At 36.8% G+C, this 21579-nt stretch overlaps 1 protein-coding gene across 1 annotated transcript; it reads right to left on the bottom strand.

The window, feature by feature from the left end:
- Nucleotides 1-622: 622 nt before the first annotated feature.
- On the bottom strand, nucleotides 623-21141 carry LOC121427326 (adaptin ear-binding coat-associated protein 1-like). Its single transcript, XM_041623664.1, has 9 exons — nucleotides 21005-21141; nucleotides 14884-14981; nucleotides 14501-14605; nucleotides 13105-13186; nucleotides 12608-12722; nucleotides 8326-8515; nucleotides 7215-7320; nucleotides 4901-4976; nucleotides 623-4146 (listed from the first exon to the last, which is right to left on the bottom strand). The coding sequence occupies exons 1-8, from the start codon at nucleotides 21094-21096 to the stop codon at nucleotides 4943-4945; spliced, it is 822 nt and encodes a 273-aa protein (XP_041479598.1). The 5' UTR covers nucleotides 21097-21141; the 3' UTR covers nucleotides 623-4146; nucleotides 4901-4942.
- Nucleotides 21142-21579: the final 438 nt, after the last annotated feature.

Raw genomic sequence — 21579 nt, 5'->3', positions numbered from 1 at the left:
ATTGATCATTAATTGCAATCAATAATATAAATCAACTGATCAATCACTATGCCTCAGCCCCATAACAAGACATTCAAAATATACTTGAATGGTGCAGTCATGTTTTCAATCATGCATTGTGATAAGGTGTTTTGATTCTTGTCATTCCTAGGGGTCGTTATGGGCTCCCTTTAAGATCCTGGCAATTGATCGCACTATCGCAACAAAAATTTGCACATAAGTAGAGAATGACATAATCTACATGGCTGCATGGGACAATTGCACTAAATTCACTAATTTATAATTAATTCCTGGAAAATAAGATTATTCTCCAGGCATTAATTATGAGAATTTATTCATGAAATTCCTATTGGCTGCTATTTCTCAAGCATTTATTTTGTTTATATAGTTTGCCACTGTATTTTTCAATTGCTTTGCTTACATCATATTCATGTCTAAGTTTTGTTATTACTCCTCTGCTATTAATTTTTAATATTGCAATGTACTTTATTGTAATACTACAATCACATGTATGTTTATGTATTATACAATTATTTTGACTTTATAATAAATGCTGAAACTCCTGCTAAAAAGCATAATATTTACTAAATACAGAAAGAAAACTCAATATGCATTGACTTTGTACATAAAATCACTTTAATAGCTATTTTGGGACTACATGCACGTTACATGATAGTAAATAATTTTGCAATAGTGTATCGGGATGATGCAAATTTGGTCTACAAATTTGCACGAAAACTTGTAACATGTCAGTGAGTGGCACAGTCAAAAGATTTTGTGCCACAGATTTAGCGTGGCCCCCGGGAGTATTGTGGTTAAACAATCTTAACAATCTATAGGCCTAACCATTTAGTGTAATAATTATTAATCAACATGAAAATTATAATTTGCATTTGACAAAATTGGAGAAGATGGTTTGAGACCAGCACCAAAGTCCTCCATTGCGATTTAATCATCATAAACATCATCATCATTAATCCAAAGTTTTAAATCTGTATTTGTCCCTGTGAACAGATGTGGCCAGATTCACCCCACATTTGCAGCAATTACCTTAAACTTGTTCATTTGGTATACAAAAAAATCTTTGCACGGTATTGTAAGGAAAATTAATTGTTTTTGATATTAAATAGTCCTTCAATGCTTTTGTTGTGATTCAGCCGTCTTCTACATGTAGGAATGGCAGTGTATTAGTTTGGGAGAATGTTGTTAGATTAAAACTTGGACTAAGGGGCCCGTATTCTGAAGTCAGGTTTAACTTAAACTCAGGTTTATTGTGGTTTAAGTATGGATAGCCAATTGTTACATAAATCACTAACTAGTTCAGCTCATTTGGCTCTCAAATCATTCATAATTGTGTAGGAAGTATAAATAAATGACTGTCTTCACCATCAATGAATCAGGAAATAGTAAACATACGAAACATACAACTTAATAAATTTAATTAAATAATTTTGACACCTTTGGCTTACCATAATTTTATCAGAGTTAGACCATGGCCTAAGTTAAACCTGATTTCAGAATGGTGTTATGGTCGTGGTTGAGTAGTGTCACATCCTTCATTGATCCACCAGGATAAGGTCCAGAGAAGGTTCAATTGTTTGACAATGTCTACTATTCATACCAGTAATTTGTCTATTGTTCTCCTAGCTGCTTTCTAGCATCACCCTCTCCAAACACCCTCCCCCCCCTCAAAAAAAACCCCAAACTACTTCTCCTTCTTATACCACACACAGCCCACAGATTTTGTAAACCAAATGAACAATTTTTAAACAGTTCAACACCATAAATAATGTTGGTAATAAATTTTAAACAGTTCAACAAACTAAAATAATGTTGGTAATAAATTTTAAACAGTTCAACACCATAAATAATGTTGGTAATAAATTTTAAACAGTTCAACACCATAAATAATGTTGGTAATAAAGTAATGACTAATCATAATGATAACAAAGAGCTCTGATAAACTAAAGGACAGCCAGCAAATGTTTTTAAAAATACAATGTATCTCTTCATATCATCTTAAATCGAAAGACATCAGTCTTTTTACCCTCAATAAGATAAAAACAAAAGATAAGGTGAAAGCTCTTTGAATTAAAACATGATCATACTTCCAATAAATATAATTCTTTCTAGACATCACCATCCAACCAACAATTTCATTACATTATTAACTCTTTAACCAATGCTACCAATGGAGACAGACTTTCCAGCAGGATTTAATACATAATTGGCGTATAGTGCAAATAAAATATTGGCATGTTTCTATAGTGTTGCTCAAAAGTTGGTGAATCCCATCAGAAAATGAATATATTTAAAGTGTTCAAGTTGTTTTAAATTGTGAAGTCAGGTGATGAAATATTACATTCAATAAAGTTTGTTTAGGTTCACCTAACAATCGTTTCCATTCAACACTCAGCATGAAGGAGTGCATTTTGGGATAGGGTTCACTAAACTTTTGAGCACAACTGTACATCATCTCCTTGTATTTCAAGTATTTTTGCTCTCACAGTTCAACAAATTAAATTTTTATTTTCCTACCTTCAAAAAAATAATTATGACAGTAACAGGGCAAGGGCAGAGTGCAACAAAGTAAATTCACCAATGACAGTGAATAAGACAGCTAAGAGTGACCAACAATAATGACTTTTGAAATTACATGTAGGGACAATGAAAAATAAAAAGTGTGGAATAATACACTTTGAAGTTCACTAACAAACTTTACATTTGATAATAAAGCAGATGAGGGACTGATCTAAACTATGCAGATGATCATGTTACTTATTCAAATAGGAATGATTTGGAATTTTATAAATTTGATAAAACTGAGGCTAAAAGGTTTATAATACAAATCAATAGAAAGAAAATATGAGCATGACTTATACAACAATCATAAATGAAATTGAAAAAAGTAGAGTTGTAAGCCCGGAAGCTCGGTCAACTTGTTCCATGCATAATAGTTTTCTATAACTTTCCTCCAAGAGCATATGAATGGTAACCTTGAGTAGGGAAAATAAATGCAAAATTCCCTTATTCTCCAATCACTAAACTGGCTTCAGTCTGGTCAACTCTCACACAACCTTCAAGATTCTATCTCTGTAATAGCTCCATGATTCTACTCATTGTATACAAAACTACTTACCATCTTGCACCAAAATATCACTTCTCCCCCACTACCATGATATAGATACATGGCAAGTATTGCTTACATGAAAAACAAATTCAATTAGCAGCAAAATGATAATGAAAATTGTTCTTCCTTGGCTCAAACATATTGAAGGCAACAAATGACAGAATACATGTACTTGTACCTCAGTCACAAACATATAATTTCAAGCTAAAGACAAAATATGATTGTGGTTTAACAAAAATCAAACAGAACCCAAGGCAAGTAAATGAACACAAAGAGTATAAATGAAACATATGTGTCTTCTGATTCTGGTAGATCAGAAAAAAGTAAGTAATTGCTCCATAGTTGGAGCAAGTATCATGTGAAGTGCCAGTGGAGTTGGATTAAAGGCAGATGGACAATCTATATACAAAAGGCCAGTAAAGTAGATCAGGCAGAGACAATTTGGGAAAGGGATGGAATACAGGATTTCATATAAACCTTATTAGATTTATTTATTTCACACTGAAATGACAATATAATCATGTTCATTTACCTTTTTAATAATTTTTTCCTAAAAAAAAATGATATTTCTGATGTCACTAATCATGCATTTATGCTTTATCCTGTTCACACTATACCAAATAAATTGTCAATACTCACAGATTACAAAAGATAAATTAGAAAAAAAAACACTAGGTGCTATAACAATTTACACTGAAATAAGTAGAAACATGTAGATGATGCAGCTGTATCCATTCACATCGGTTCTAAGGTTCCTGATGAGTACTGACAGTAAATCCACACATGACTTGCCACGATCCACAACAACATGTGAAAGGGTCCTGACACCACATTTATATGAACAGTCTTTGGTCATGTCCTATAAAGATCACAGTTTGGAGGCATCCAGTGGAAACATGGTCTAGGTTTTCACACATGGTGGATGGATAGCATGGCAGGGGGTTTCTCATAGGGCAGAGGTTGGGCAGTTAACTTCCTGATGGAGAGTATACTCTCCTGGAGAAGAGGTTGTCTCCCTGCAATAGAAGCACAGGGATGATTAGAAGAAAACAATGTATTTTGTTCTTAATATTTTGTTCTCTCTTCTGTCAAAAAAAAGTTATTTCAATTTAAAAATGAAAAAACATTGCTTGAACAAGGGAATTGAATCGTAACTTTAGCTTTAATCTGAATTATCTTGATCAACTTCATTTAACTTTTTTCCCACCTTGTTCGACTAGAGTAACAACCAGTGAACTACAAAGTCACAATCTATTTACAACACACACACACAGAGCATAAAGTCTTTTGCTCATGCACAATAGTGATGTGTGCATTGCATTGTCCTGCATACACACAAAGCTTTTCTTTACAATGAACCAATCAAAAGCTATTGTGAGCTGAATTTGCATACAAACACTGTAGTCCATGCAAAATTATTCTTCAGATTGCACTTGGAAATTAATGTGGCGCACAAGTGATTCTGTACATGGTGGGCAAAGAGTTAATGTCAATAAATGAAGGTTTAGTTTCCATAACATTTACAATGAGCACTGTCAAAAATTAATAATTCCATGATACATATATTTGTGAATCTCCATAGACTCATACCAGAGGAAAATTACACCTGGGCCCAGGCTGAAATCCTGAAATGCTCAAACCCCCAGCCACAATGTAATGTAAATCCTTATCCAACTTTACAAGTTTTCTCAGTAGGTTGTTAAATGTAGCCCCCTTCCCCCTCCAAAAGGAAAAAAAATTGTTTTGCCTACATGATACATTTGAACTTACCTATCATACATAATTAGGACTTCTATAAATATAATTTGAATTTCAGAATTGCACCCAACCTCCATTGTTTGATGACCTAGTGAGAAAAGAAAAGGAAATTAAAAAAAATGAAAACTTTAAAGCAGCAATTACTTGATAAAGCAATAACTACTAATTTGTTAGAAATTATACATGTAACTGAGTGTATTAATGGAAATACAAAGCGCACAATGTCTCTAGATAGGTGCTTCACTGTCCATGGGCTTTAAACTAAGTGCCCATTATGTACCACCTGAATAAACCAAGCTTTCACTGCCTTTACATGATAGGGCAAGTGCATTATTTGCTTTATAAACACAGCGACACAGAAAACAAAAGCTCTTTACAGTACATTTGTTTCTGCTCTGTCATGATAGTTTGGGTCTGCTAGATCATAATTTGGTACATTGTTTAGTGCTATATGACAACATATTATTGCCATGGAACACATTTTCACCAATCACGATGCTTGACATATTTTCTAATTCAATGACTTAAGAGTTGTAAAGGGTTGGGGATGTGAGGGACATATCATGTAAGATTACATTTTAGTTTTGTCTTTAAACCCATCAAACTTACCAATTGCCCTCAAAAGCAATCTTATATTTTGTATACTGCACTTCTCACTTGACAACGCTCTTCCATATGTGACCTGCCACCTCCAAAACCAACAATAAGTCGACCCAAATTAATATTTTATTGAGCTTGAAAATTCATTTCCTAAGCTTTAAAATGATATATAATAAGTTAAAAATTGATCAACAATAACCATTACAAGTACTGTACTTGATTGAAAGCAGAGGAAATTCAGCAAGAGCTTAAAGAGTAAGGAGAAAACAAGTTTTGAAGTTTGGGGGTCATTCAAGCATGATATGTGCATACTGTGTAATCTCAGCAAAACTTCCAAGCAGTCAGAAAAAGTAGTGTCCAAGAAACTCTTGCATCTTCCCTTTTTTTCAACTTCACAACTTCAAATCTTTACAGCATGAAGAAGAATTGCTCTTTCAGATAAGCTTTTTTTTTATTTTTGGCTTTTGGAAACTAAATTACTATTTTGGCTTTTGGAAACTAAATTACTATTTTGGCTATTGACAGAGAACTTTACCAGGCATGTTATGAAAGCTGTTTTGACTACAAAATTTGTTTATCTATTTCGTTCTGAAAAACCATCAACAGTTTAGAATGAGTCTCCTTGGGTCTGAGGATCAGACTAATTGTATTTGATCTCCTAGTTTTGTATGTAATGTGCTTGGGTGAGCACACACCTTTGTATATATTGTACATAGACAGCGCACACAGTGCATGTTTAATGTATGTAATGTGTATGCCTTGCCTGAGGTTTCTATTGTTAGCACCATCTCTTGGTCAACTGACGGGATAGAGGTGATAAAATGGAATCAGTGCTGGAGATTTTGTTTTGGGAGTTAAATCTACACCAATCTGAAGCATCCTAAATAGGATTGCACTTTATTAGAAGATTTTTAGAGGCAAAGAGGTTGGTCAAAACATTGATTTATATGTACTAAAGAATTATGGATGTTATAATGCAAGAAAAGTTGATTTTATTTTGGTTCGATTGACATGATAGACTTAATGCATTAATGTATGTGAAGAAAGATTATACAGAAAGTATGTTTGTCAATTGCATAGCTCTTTGAAAGTACGCTTTATCTAAACACCTGATAAGGCTATTGTGTATTCATTCTAATTGATGATGTCTAGGAGATAATCATATGTTAGTATTGTGTACATGAATTTCACAGGTGCAATTCAATGTTGATTGCTGAAGTTGCTTGGTTATATACAATTTTAATGAAAAGCTTTTCAGTGCTAAATATGTCAATGTATATTGAATCTGGAGTGTGATTTACATTCAGGTCAAAGAATCAATTTACCATTATGGTCAAAGTCATAAATGATGTGAAGGTTTATTGCTCTTGCACTTATGACTCTACTATCATTTGTTTCTACCAAGTTTTCACGGAATTTACTTGGAATTTGCTTCATGTCAAAATACAGAAGAAAATGAATGAAGAAAATGAATGAAGAAATAAAAGGACTTTATATTCCTGTTGAGACCTTTGTTTTATTTTCAAACTCTCAAACAAGTCTTCAGCTACATGGTGACTTATTGGTACGTCACATATGCTCCTGTACAAATTTGAAATACACCAAGGGGACACATCTACCAGGAATGTTTGAGACTATAATACATTTTGCTCAGGAAGATTGTGTCTGTTTAGGCATATTTAGTAAATGCCTAAAGACAAAAAAAAAAAAAAGATTTGTTTCTTACGTTTGTGCACTTGTGAAGTCTCCCCACTCTGAAGCACTAGTATTTTGCTGGGTTTGTGGTTGAACTGTTGGAGGGGGTGGGGCACTGAAAGAACTGCCAAAGCCCCCTAAAGATAAAGGATAAAATAGAGTTCATTTGTAAATTTACTTTTCATGAACATAAATGTAGTAGAGTAATACACAAAAACATCATATACAATTTGTAAGCATACCTACAGACAAAGTAAAAACAAATATATCAATACATGAATGCAATAACAACAAAATCTGCAGTTACGTTTAATCTGTGTTTGAAAATTATAGAAAGATTGGGACTAAACAAAACATGTTAAACTTTAGCGATTAGTCGATTTAGATAAGGTAATGCTTGTTCAACAGCTGCTACGATCATCACACAATGGATTAGTCTACGTTTTTTTTGTAGGTGATGGCTATGGGTCATGATTTTTGTTTTTATATTCTATATGACCATCGTAAGATTTCTTATTTGACAGGACCAAATACAAAGCCCCATACAGAGATAGTAGTGTCCCTGCACTGATCATACGATTAACCTTGCGATGAATGATCCTGTGTTGATCGTATGATGCCCCTGTGATATATTTGAGGGCTGTGATTCTACGATTTTGACAAATTTGTATTACTCTGTCAAAAACTACCTTCTTACATTTCTTCATTATTTCAGCAACAAAGATCTACATACTCTCTTCGTTCAACTGCTGCTCCTTCCTATGTAATTCAAAAGTCCAGAAAACAGGCCGGTTTCAACTCCTTTCAATCTCTTGCCCCCTGTCTTTGGAACAAAATCCCTCCATCTCTTCGAAACCTCTCTTCTCTTAACCTCTTCAAAAAACATCTCAAAACACACTTATATAACCATAAACCTTAACTTGTCTTATGCAATTAACAGCGCTTTGTATCTTCTGGAAAAAGCGCTATATAAATCCAATTATTATTATTACTCAGCACTAAACAAAATCTTAGAACCTTCAATGATCATGAATCTGTACGAAAATCATACGGTCCCCCTACAGCCATCCAACAATGATTGTAGACATAATGTACATGTAAATAGGGCATTAGCTACTATTTTAATTGATAAATTTTCTCACCTAATAAATCACTAGATTGCTGTGATGGGTTTGGTTGTACTGCTTGTTGTTGTTGTGCTGGAGGTGGAATAGCCATGGGAGGTGCCTTTATTCCTGCCCCTGACCCTGCCCCAGGGGGTGGGGGTAGTAAGACAGGGGTGCCCCCTCCAACACCAGCAGATGGCTTTGGTCTTGACTTGGCAGGTTTGTTCTAAATAAACAAAATAAAAAATAGATATTCTTACTGTTCACTTGTACCATCATCAGTTATAAAGTACGTCCCACACAAAAGGAAACTCGTTTTCAGAGATAGATTTCACAACAAGATATGCTCGGCGGGTCACGCAGCCGAGCACATGTATCCCTGAACCCACCGCGTCATCCGTCATTGCGATATATAGAGCTCACACAATACAATTATCATGGCGACGATGACCCTAGCATGCAGGTCCCCCAAGTCCATCTACCATCCAAGTGTGGTTGAAAAGTGACTTATGGTTACTGAGAAAGAGTCTTGCATGTTAATTTCTATATTGACCTGAAAATGACCTTTGACCTTACCATGTGACCTCTGACAGCAGCATAACATGCAGGTCCCCCAAGTCCATCTACCAATCAAGTTTGGTTGAAAGGTGACTTACGGTTGCAGAGTTAGGTGTCATATGAGAGTCTTGCATGTAAACTTTAACGTTGACCAGAAAATGACCTTTGACCATACCATGTGACCTCTGACAGCAGCATAACATGCAGGTCCCCCAAGTCCATCTACCATCCAAGTTTGGTTGAAAAGTGACTTACGGTTTCACAGATAGGTGTCATATGAGAGTCTTGCATGTAAACTTTAACGTTGACCAGAAAATGACCTTTGACCATACCATGTTACCTCTGACTGCAGCATAACATGCAGGTCCCTCAAGTCCATCTACCATCCAAGTTTGGTTGAAAAGTGACCTATGTTTGTGTCATAAGAGAGTCTTGCATTTAAACTTTAACGTTGACCTGAAAATGACCTTTGACCTTACCATGTGACCTCCGCCCACACCAAAATCGATAGGCTTCTTGGCTATACCATACTCAACCTTCACGCCAAATTTGAAGACGATCGGAGAAGAAATGCAGCTGATAGAGCGCTCACAAGGAAATCTCTGCGGCGGCGGACGCGGCTAGGCTAAATCCATAGTATCCTCCGAACTCTGAGGATACAATTATTAAATGTTTTTTTACTATAAATTTGATACCCATGGCAAGAATGGAATCTCCTCTCGAATTTGAAATCAACAGCTACGCAAATTGTTCACGCATGGCCGATTACAAACAATAGATATTGAGGCATATCAGAAACGATTTGTGCAGACACTCACGTGTGAATCTGAATCCATTCTCATTTCAGGAATCAGCTAGAGAATCTTAATAAAAAAGAAATGCTAATGAGCCAATCGTCAGATAAGCATGGTCGTATCTTGAACCAATCTTGTCCCATTTTTCTGCGCAACCTGGGGGGTTTCATGAAAGGATTTGTCAGATGTTTTATCCGACAAGTCCCATTTTATCCGACAGTTACCATAGGAACAGTGCCTCTGAGCCAATCAAAATCATGGAAAGATGTCAGATCTGACAACTTGTCGGATGAAAATATTGATGAAATGCTCCCCTGGTTTTGACATTAAAATGTCAAACTTGTCTTGCTCATTAATGCGTGAAGTGTTTGTCTCATGTCAGGTATCAAAACAGAGAGGAATAATTGAATTATATCACTATGTAAATGAAATATCATTGTTTATTTGCCTTTTAAGAAAGAAGACATAGGAATCCCTTTTTTCTGGGATGCATTGTATTACTGTAACAAAGTCTGTGCTTCTGTGTTACTATAGGGAGCTGTAGAATTTTCATCCACTCTGCATCCATTTGACTTATATCAATATCTAAATTAGTAATACTGGCTCAACATTACATGCTTTTGAGAGCATATCTCTTTGCCCTTAATTTTACAATTTTCAGACTTTTATCATTTCTCACAAGGCAGTTTGAAAGTAGGTGATATTGGTGAGGTATAGTGGATCCTACTCTTGCCTTGTGATCAGAGGGCCATGGGTTCGAATTCCACTGTGGCCCAGTGTCCTTGGGTAATACATTAATCTACACTTTACACTCTCCACCCAGGTGTCAAATGGGTACCCGCTATAGGATGTGAAAGTAATTGTAGCTTGTCCAGTACTATGTATACCCCAATTGCGACTGACTGGAATGCTCCCTAGGGTGTGGAGGATGAGCATATATTGTGTGCAGGGAACGACTGACTAAATCCATTCACCGGGGTAAATATGTAACAGCTAAGATTCGTTCGAGGTACAATGTACGTCATGAAAGCACTATTAAATAACCAGATTATTTTTATCATTAAGGAATTTTACAGATAGCAAATCTAAGAGGTAATCTGAAAATTGTAGTAAAAAATTAAATATACATGTATGGAGATGTCAAGAAAGATCTATTTTTCTATAAAAATATTTCCAATATGAGCATCATTATAGAAGAACAAGTGGAATGCCTCTGGCCGTCTCACCTGCATCACACGATTCAACATAGCAGCAGTGCTGACTTTGAAAACTACATGTACTATAACTCGAACAAGATGTTCAGTGATACTTGGTTACTCTTATTTCCACGTTTTATGAACTAGACCAATACACATTACAGAGACAGGATGGTAATACAACAAATACCCCCAATATTGCCAAAATTCATTGACCTCACATGACCTTTGACCTTGATCATGTTACCTGAAACTTGCACAGGATATTCAGTGATACTTGATTACTCTTTATCCAAGTTTCAAAAGTCAGATCAATAAACTTGCAAAGTTATGATGGTAATTCAACAGATACCCCCACTATGGCCAAAGTTCATTGACCTTTGACCTTGGTCATGTGACCTAAAATGCGCACAGGATGTTCAGTGATACTTGATTACTCTTATGTCCAAGTTTTATGAACTAGACCAACATACTTTCAAAGTTATTATGGTAATTCAACAAATACCCCCAATTCGGCCAAAGTTTATTGACTCTAAATGACCTTTGACCTTGATCATGTGACCTGAAACTTGCACAGGTTGTTGAGTGATACTTGATTATTATTATGTCCAAGTTTCATGAATCAGATCAAAAAACTTTTAAAGTTTTGATTGTAATTCAATAGATACCCCATATCGGCCAAAGTTCATTGACCCCAAATGACCTTTGACCTTGGTCATGTGACGTGAAACTCATTCAGGATGTTTGGTGATACTTGATCAATCTTATGTCCAAGTTTAATGACCTAGGTCCATATATTTCCTCCTAAGTTATGATGACATTTCAAAAACTTAACCTCAGGTTAAGATTTTGATGTTGATTCCCCCAACATGGTCTAAGTTCATTGACCTTAAATGACCTTTGACCTTGGTCATGTGACATGAAACTCTAATAGGATGTTCAGTAATACTTGATTAACCTTAGGGCCAAGTTTCATGAACTAGGTCCATATATTTTCTAAGTTATGATGTCATTTTAAAAACTTAACCTCAGGTTAAGATTTGATGTTGACGCCGCCACCGCCGTCGGAAAAGCGGCGCCTATAGTCTCACTCTGCTATGCAGGTGAGACAAAAACTAACATTTCCAAATTCATTTCAAATCAATACTGACAGAACTCATAAAGAAAAATGAATATCTCTATCTAGTCTTTACAAACAAACTAATCATGCTAAAAGCATTATGCACGCTTCTGTATAAGTCATGGTTTTGTATCATGATACAATTGAAACCAATTTTGAGAATACAGGCTGGAATGTATGATGAGTGTTTCTATACTTCGCTATGTTTGAATCAAAGTTCAACCCGCAGCCACCTGGAACAAGATGACCATGTGAAAAGTCTATACGGGAATCTCAGAATTTACAAGTCAATGGGTTTATCTTAATTTCACTGTCCCTTATAGGTTACTTATTTTCAATTCACAATTAGTGGGTGCGTCATGGTCTTTTGGTTCTGACTCTCGCCTTTCAAACAAAACAGAGGGTCGTGTGTTTGAATCCTAGCAATGGTGTGTTTTCCTTCAGCAAGAAATTTATCCACATTGTGTTGCCCTCGACCCAGGTGTGGTGAATGGCAGGATTAAACCCTTATATGCACTGAGCGCCGGTGATAGTAGGTCGAGCCAAAACCGGGGTAATAATAGCAACCCCAAGGTTTATTCTGATTGTTTGACAAATCTTTTGTCTATCCCCAGAATTATTCTGATCGTTTGACAAATCTTTTGTCTTACCCCAAGGTTTATTCTGATCGTTTGACCTTCCTTGAACCCAAGATCTAATTTTGGTGCTGGATTCTTGGATGCATCTGCCATTTCCATCTGTAATTGCTGCTCCTGTTTCACTCCTCTGAAAATCAAAATACAAAGAAACTAGGTGTAAAGTCAGTCAGAGGCCAAATCTGTTAAATCTGCATAACTTTCGTTTGGCTGGTAATTATTGGATTAAACAGACTTTGTCAGAATTAACATATAAACAAGTCATTTTATGAAATGCTCAGCTACAGCCGCCGCAATGATATTAAATTGAGTTTTAAGTACAGTAGAGTATATGCAAATTGTAACTGGTTTTAAATGAACATATTATTATTGTTATAATTCTTGATAAAAATCAGGATAAAATGATAAAATGAATTGCCATATGTGGATAAGCATGCACTGGCTACGAAGCCCCTTACAGCCTTGTTATTATCATTATCATCATTATCATTTCCTATAAAAAAGAAACTTACTTAAAATGATCTTGAAGAGTAACATTGAAGTCAAAGGAATCTCCTCTGTCTTGGAAACCAATTCCAATGAAAGCTTTTCTACCTGCAAGGAATCAGATTGAAATGCTATTATATCTAATCTGGCTGGGACCGCACCTGTACAGAGGTGTTGTAAAAGCATGTATTTATAATTTGAAAGATGATTAAAATGAAGTTTTGGTGTTGGTGTTGAAACCCAAATTTGGATTAAACCCGGTTCCAAAATCAAATGGGAATTTACAAAAAACAATCCAAATCACGTTATCGATCTCCCCATAATTAACCCCAATACAAACAATATAAAGTCCAGACTGAACTTGAAATAATCCAATACTAACACCAAACTGGTCAACACCAAACCTAAAATCACTCAATACTAACACTATAATGTTAACACTGAACCTGAAACCATCGAATACTAGAACCATTAGGACAACACTGAACTTGAAATCAGCCAATTCTATCACCATTTGGCCATCATTGAACTATAAATCATCCAATACTAACACTGGAAGGTCAACACGAAACCTAAAATCTCCCAATACTATTAAACACTAAAAGATCAACACCACACCTCAAATCACCCAATACTAACACTTTAAGGCCAACACCAAACCTGAAATCACCCAATACTATTAAACACTAAAAGATCAACACTACACCTCAAATGAACCAACACTAACACTTTAAGGTCAACCCCAAACCTGAAATCACCCGAAATTATTAAACACTAAAAGATCAACACCACACCTCAAATCACCCAATACTAACACTTTAAGGCCAACACCAAACCTGAAATCACCCACAATTAAACACTAAAAGATCAACACTTCACCTCAAATGAACCAACACTAACACTTTAAGGTCAACCCCAAACCTGAAATCACCCGAAATTATTAAACACTAAAAGATCAACACCACACCTCAAATCACCCAATACTAACACTTTAAGGCCAACACCAAACCTGAAATCACCCACAATTAAACACTAAAAGATCAACACTTCACCTCAAATGAACCAGCACTAACACTTTAAGGCCAACACCAGACCTGAAATCACCCAATACTATTAAACACCAAAAGATCAACACTTCACCTCAAATGAACCAACACTAACACTTTAAGGTCAACCCCAAACATGAAATCACCCGATATTATTAAACACTAAAAGATCAACACCACACCTCAGGCTCAAACCACCCAATACTATTACTTTAAGGCCAACACCAAACCTGAAATCCTCCGCAATTAAACACTAAAAGATCAACACTTCACCTCAAATGAACCAGCACTAACACTTTCAGGTCAACACCAAACCTGAAATTACTCAATTCTAACAACAAAAGGGTCAACACTAAAAGTGAAATCACCTGCTCACCTGAATCATCTTGTATCCTGATCACAAAATATCGGCTGGAATCCAGAACAGTTTCTACTTCAGGACCAGGATAGGTATCTATTGGAGCTTGAGCAAACAACTCCCCTAGATCAATAAAAAGAAAGGCTAAGTTCCTGCTTTCAGGCTAAAATCAGGTTTTTATTATTACTGCTATGCACATACTTTAAAAAGCAGAAGCATCCTTTCAATGCATATAACTGTTTTATATAAAAGCCCCCAGTAATGACTTGCAAGGTTTACCTAAAATTTATCGTCAAATTTGAGATTTTCTTGTGACGTATTCCAAGGTTGTTTGTGAAGTTATTCATAACTTGACAAATAATTTCATTGAAAAGCCTCCAATAATGACTTGTAGGGTTTACCTGCTTTATCTTCAAGTTTGATTGAGAGTTTCTTGTCTTTTGTGACAATCTTCAACCTTCCAGTCCAGTCCGGTGACTCTAACTTCCAATCTGCAGCTCTAAATTGCAACAAGAAAAAAAGTAAAATAAAATTAATACATTACCATGTTCACACCTTGTCAGGTATAGAATGCTGATATAGAATTTTTCAGACCTGCCAACCTCTGGGAATGAAAGATTTTTTTTCATGATAAAATGTGTGGCACACTCGCTCATCGTGGTGCTCAAGCTGCATGCAAGCTAAAATATGCACTGCTCTTGCAGATGAAAAAAAAAAAATTTAAACATGTGTATTAAGCTTTTTCGGTATACCAGTATTAGTAATACCGTTCGGTATGAACGTTATACCGGTATGGATACCACCGTTAAAATTTCAATACCGAAATACCGTCATACCAAAAGTTGAAAATATCATACCGGTATTTTCTTCTGTATTGTTGTCTATGGGTATTTTTACAGTAAAATTAAGCCAAAACAATAAGTTGTTTGGCTCTCTCAACGTATGTAATGAAATCAGAGTCCAATAATCTAACCTAAAGATGAAAAAATCGCCCCTGAACTATGTCTGAGCTATGCTCGCCGCTGCAAAGGCCTCGGCCCCACCGCTAGTGTATGTCAGCTCCATGCCCTTGTGTACACAGCTACAGTAAAACAAACGAAGCCAATCGAGATGGGGAGCATTTCGTGAAGAGTTTTTCAGTGGTTTCAACAACAGATTTGCTTTCCGCCAATCACATGCTAGGGTTTGTCATAGCTTGTAACATCCCTCTACAAACAAAATCACGGAAAAAACTCTTCTTGAAACACTCCCTACATGTAGCCTAGCCAGCTTTTGACCACGTGGTGTAATGCGGCTTCAACAAAGTATCAACCCTGGAGCATTGACAAACCACAGGAATTAACACTTGTTTTTTTCTTTATGCAATTTTTTTTTCTCGGACTGCTATTAACTTGTTTCAATGGGATTTCTAGTTCCACTGATTTTTTTTTTGGGGGGGGGTGCTGGGCATTGACAGACAAACCACTTAAAGTTATTGTTTAACTTTGTGAGCAGCCGATTTAAAATATTCTCAAACCAAGATGAAACATGTGTACAAGTGCATGTATTAGAACTAATAAACCCTGAAAACAACCATTATTGAGAATGAAAAGCTAAAACTACAAGGCAAACCCCGATTTTGTAAATAGGCGTCTTATAGACACCTAAATAGTACACATAAGTCTATGGGATGAAATTAAGATGGTGTTTCCGGTCACTTTATATTTCAATTTTGAAGCACTAAATAATCATTTTCAAACGCAATTTTTTTCTGGGCTTCATTTTTGTAACATATCACAGACACAGGTGACAAGTGTGACCTTCTAGCTCAGATTTTTTAAAAGTCAAACCAATGTTAACCAATCACTTTAACACTTTTTTTTTCTTTATTTAAATTTTTCTCGGGCTGCATTAACTTGTTTCAATTATGACAAGTTTACTTTTATATTATGAGCCTGCTACAAAAGTCGTCTGACCCCCCGCCCAAAAAAAAATAAAAAATTAATAACTATATGAAGAAAAAAAATAAATAAAAAATGAAAATTAAAAAAAAGACAGAAAATGTTGATAACAAGAAAAAAAAATGTTACGCCATCCCTCATGGTTTATGTTGAAAATGATCTGTGAAGTGATCGTGAATGGAAGGAAGAAAATGGCTGGGAATGTTCGTGTGATTTGTGATGGGCGATGTATCCTTTTTGTGCGTGTGCGGTCATGAATAAGATAAAATAAACTATTGGATTGATTGTAATTTTAATTCATGATGGACTGGTGGCGTGATAAGATGATGATCAACTCAATTTTGATATGTGTGAAAGATAGAATTGACATTTAAATGAAAGAGAATTGATGACCAGGACGGGGGGGGGGGGGGGGGGGGGCGAGAGAAGAGTGAAATAGAAAAAAGAGGGAAGATCGAGACTCGGAGAAGAGAAGGATGTTGACTGTTTGTGGTAAGAGAGGGGTGGTGATGGGGAGAGTTGGGCCGATGGAAAAGAGAAAGTGAGGAATTAAGGGGCTGGGGAGATAAAGAAAAACAAAATCAAGAAAAAAAGAGTGAGATAGAGGCGGCCGGGGATAAGAAGTCAATGGGGAAGGTTTTAGACAACATGCAGAGATTCACAAGAGGGAGAAAATGTGGCCTGAATGGTATAGCTAAAGGGGGGGGGTTCAAAACAATGGACATAAGAAAAGTTATTTACGAGACGTCAAAATTCGAGGTCAACAAACTTTGAACCTTCGACGAACACGTGTTGATGTGAGTGGTAAACAAAAGGGGCGAATCTGAATGTGAATGAGTGGGGCCAGAACGGTGAAGGGAAAATCACGCAAATCTCCTGGACTGTTTGAGCAGGGAATTTGGTGCTTGGAACTTGGGGCATGTACACACGTTTAGCAAAGTAAGTAGCAGTGAGTAGGTGCGGTTTAGCAGTCGGGATAGCATTTGGTAACTTGACTCGATCTAATTGATTTCAGCAAGGAGATAGGATTAATTGTACCACGTGCTTGCTGAGATAATTTCTGAGGTAACACAGGTAACTCCCTCTCAGTGGAGAGAGAGCATGATCGTATAAGTTTAGTATAAGTACATGCATGTACCTGTCTTGCTATAAAACAAACAATGCGAGCACGAAGCGTGAGCTGAAATTTTTGTATATATTGACCCCAAACGCCAAACGGACATTTTAAGGACTGTATTTTAGGAATCCATTAAGAGTATACATCTTACCACAGTCATCTATGCGAGTGCCAAGCGCTTGCTGATTGTGTAAGAATTACAGTCTGACTTCTCTCATCCGGACAAGATGGGACAAGCACCAATCCAGATAAAGGATTTATCCTGATCTGGGAGACCCAATATTAAATACAGGCGTTAGGGGAGTAACCCTTCGTAGGTAGATGACTTTACAGTTTACTCCCCAGACGCAGTCCAGGACCAGGCTACTCACTAGCCTAGGTGCGAACAACCAATTTACAACGTTTACAATTACAGAGACCGAAGCTTTTGGTCTACTGCTGTCTGGGGATGGATGATACTCTAAGAAACTCAGAAACTGTTAAACTCTAGGAATTAGAGAGTCAAAAGGGGCCTAAGCTTTCGTCCTAGCAGAATCTTCTTCGGAGGCAGAAGATTCTGCCTCCGAACGGACCAAAGATTCTGCTAGGATCGAAAGCTTAGGCCCCTTGTAAGGGTTTACAGGCATACACAGTATTGTTTGCACTAGAAGCTTTCATATATATTACTGAGGACTGCTTGATACATGTAAGGGAGAGGAGTGCGACTTTTGGGAAAGCTGTTAAAGCTATGGTCTTGGTTATGAGTTATCTGTAGAATAAAGGTTTTTAATGTTATTGTGTGACTCTAAAAGTAAAACCATGGAGCTAACAGAGAAGAACCATCTTCCAATTCCTCTGTTAATCCTTTGTTAATTGCTTCCTTCGGGCGAAGGAACGATATCGAACATCAATCGGCGAGCCGCCAGGCGAAAGTTAGAGCACGCTTACATAACGCGATAAGCCCCCTCGTAAAATCTGAGGTCAGAGATTTTTTGAAGGACCCTGCGAGGCACCGCCGTAAACAACGTTCTCCCACATAACTTCCCCCGAGCTCAGTTTTTTTTTCAAAATTGAAACACGACTTGCTGTTCTTCTAACATCCATATCTCTTCGTACGGATTCCTGATGTACGTCTTTTATGTATGGTTGAACTTCTGAGATGATCCCCTTTGCATACATACCAAATACGTTGCAATCTGAATTGACTCAACAAAATTACAAACGGAGGAAGTTGGAGATTGGTCATTTTAAGTATGTCTGTCTTTCTTCCGTAGTTAAATCTTTTCCTACCCGTACCTGTTTTAGAAATTATAATACGGAGAAAAAGCATACTTTGAGCTTAATTTTGATGCAAAGATCATTAGTGAGGTTACAATGGAATTGATAATATAACGACGAATCTGCGGGGCATTTCTCTGGCGATTGTCGCATCGTGGAGTACGCACTCCTATTTGTGTAAGTTGAAAGTGAGTGTAATGAATGACGGGAGCCGTGCTCGCTCAGCTCTTGTCTCTGTATCGTTTTTGGAAAATAGCAGGGGCCGCGGAGCGAACAGATTTAATTTACAAACCAGTAAAAAGGAGAACAAAGTATAAAAATTGTTATTCTACATAATAAAGAACTTAAAAACAACATGTTTGGGACCACAAAGAAGTATACCCAGTTCTATGTCAGGACGATTCATTTTAAGTTCCAAAGTCATTTGGAAAAAATTACAAGCGAAGTTTTACAATTTTTAGGACAAAAAATAATGATTTAAAAATATTATAGAGAACAAAATAAAAGATGATTACAACTATTGAATTCATATTTTTAGTTTAATCTAAAGAAAAAAAAGGCTTCCAAAATATAAAGTGTCCGGACACCTGACCCCCCCTCATTTCTAAAACATTCTATTTCTGTTCTAGATATATTTAGAAACACCGAATATCATGATTTTTGTTAGATTATGAGATTTTTTGTTTAAGATTGTACTTTTTTCTTTCATATCCTTTTTCTGGCATCATTCTATCCTTCCTCTTTGCCCCTTTTTTTATTCCATCCTATCTTTCTTTCCTGATCTTCTCTCTCTGTTCATTTTTCTTTCTTTCCTTGTTTGTCTTACTCTCCGTCCTATTTTAAATTTCCTTTTTTCCTTCATTTTTTCTTTCCACTTTTCTTTGCTTCCTTCTCCCTTTTCTTTTCATTCTTTCTCGATCCTTCCATTATTTTCTTTTTTAAATTCTCTCCTTCATTTTTTCCTCCCTCTCTTTCATCCTTTCTTTCATTCTTTATTATATTTTTTCCTTCTAATTTGTGTCCTTTTTTCTTTATTTCCCTCCCTCCCTTCCTGTTTTTCTTCTTTCTTTCAAAGAATAAAGGAAGCATTTTTCTTTTATTCGTTCTTTCTTTCCTCATCCTTTTTTCTTGCTTCTTTTCTTTCTCTCCCTTATGTTTTCTTTCACACATCTTCCCTTCCTACTTTTCTTTTTCTTTCCTTCTTAATTCATTTCAAATAATGACGGAAACGTTTTTTCTTTTATTCTATCTTTCATCATTTTATTCTAACATTCCTTTTTTTTCTTCATTTTCCCCTTCATTTTTTTCTTTCTATCCGTTCTCAATTCAACTCTTTTCTTTTGCCTTTCCATTCCCTCCTTCATTCTTTCGTTCACCCCCCCACCTTCCAATTCTGTAATTTTTTTCCCCAAGTCGAACACCGTGTAGCCTCCTTTGTTGATCTTTTTTTTTAAGACCTGGCTCGGTCGATCCGCTCATGCAGCGTACTTTGTCGATTGTCCCGTATTTCTTTTTGTGAAATCTGGTCAGGCCTGCATTCAGCTGGTTCCAAAACCAGATTTTCGTCTTCGAAATCACGACGTTCGAAATCGTGAGCCGCCATGTTTGCATAAAATTCGTGAAGCCGATGTGAAATGCATTATGGGTGAAAACACTACTGCGCAAGCGCAAACCCGAGCCGTTGATCGCGTCGATCAACTTTCCTTATCTGATTTACGAGCGGCCTCTGTAATGCGCCGTGAGGGACCCTGCTGAGAGGGGATTAGCGGTGCCGCGCATGGGGCAAAGCGTTTGAGAGAGTCAGATCTCCTTCTGTTAATAATAGCTCGATGGTAAAACTATCCTGTCTGAAGTCTGGTTCTTGTTCAGGTATTCTACCCCTTTCACCCTTTTGACTCTCTAATTTACACTATTGGCTCTTTTTTTAGATAAGCAGTTTTCAGCAGCTTCTTTTGCCATTAAACTCTAGGAATATCATGAGAAAAGACGTTAAATTCTGTCTTGGCCTTGGCATCGAAGCCTAGGCGAAAACGTGAGGCCCATCTTCGGCCACACCAACCCGGTCCCCGCCGGCGTTCTCGGCCTCTCGCTCCCCACGCCCCCTTCAAAATCAGCCGCCTGCAGAGTATGCCTGAAAAACAAGAAAATAATGTTTAGAAAACATCAATACCTACCCCATTTACGTGTACTAATCCTCTACACTCTTACCTGTATCCTCTATTCGATGTCCGAGGCGGTATTCTGAAGACATGAACCTCGGGTTTCACACACAAAACTCTTTCGTAGTCCATGTCTGCCATGTTGAATGAGAGATGGCGAAACCGGAAGAAAGATGAGGTCAACAAACTTTCGTTCGATCGTCTCGCTCGAAATGCCAGCCGGGTTTTTTTTTGGTAGACAAATTCCATTTTTCTTCCTTCAAGGGGGGGGGGGGGATGAGGTAATGCCAACGGGAAGGGTGTAAATGAAATAGATACCAATTACTAGCTGCGTGGTCATTACAATAACCCAATGGTGCCCAAGATATAACTTAAAATAAGTAATTTCCATTATTGACCAACGGAGAGATTAGGCCCAGCAGACCCCCCCATCCACAGCGAAATTCTAATCCAAAACCACTCTTTGGGCTTTGCATATTTAGTGGGTAATTTCATAACGGTGACAATCTCACCTTTCTCTCTCTTTTTATATTTTTTCTGTTTTGCTCTACCCCCCCCCCCCGATAGATGGATACACTTTTTTCCACGGTGTTCTTCCTCTCCCGTCCCTTCCCCCTCAACCAC

The sequence above is a fragment of the Lytechinus variegatus genome, chromosome 14 (assembly GCF_018143015.1).
Source record: "Lytechinus variegatus isolate NC3 chromosome 14, Lvar_3.0, whole genome shotgun sequence".
NCBI lineage: Eukaryota > Metazoa > Echinodermata > Echinoidea > Temnopleuroida > Toxopneustidae > Lytechinus > Lytechinus variegatus.
The sequence above is the reverse complement of the archived record's forward strand: the minus strand, read 5'-3'. Positions and strand labels throughout refer to the sequence as shown.

Coding starts and splice junctions, on each gene's coding strand:
- LOC121427326 (XM_041623664.1), bottom strand. CDS start 21,096: ATGGCAGACATGGACTACGAAAGAGTTTTGTGTGTGAAACCCGAGGTT. Junction 13,187..14,500: donor CAGGATACAAGATGATTCAG/GTGAGCAGGTGA, acceptor GATTCCTTGCAG/GTAGAAAAGCTTTCATTGGA. Junction 4,977..7,214: donor GACTTCACAAGTGCACAAAC/GTAAGAAACAAA, acceptor TTTTCTCACTAG/GTCATCAAACAATGGAGGTT.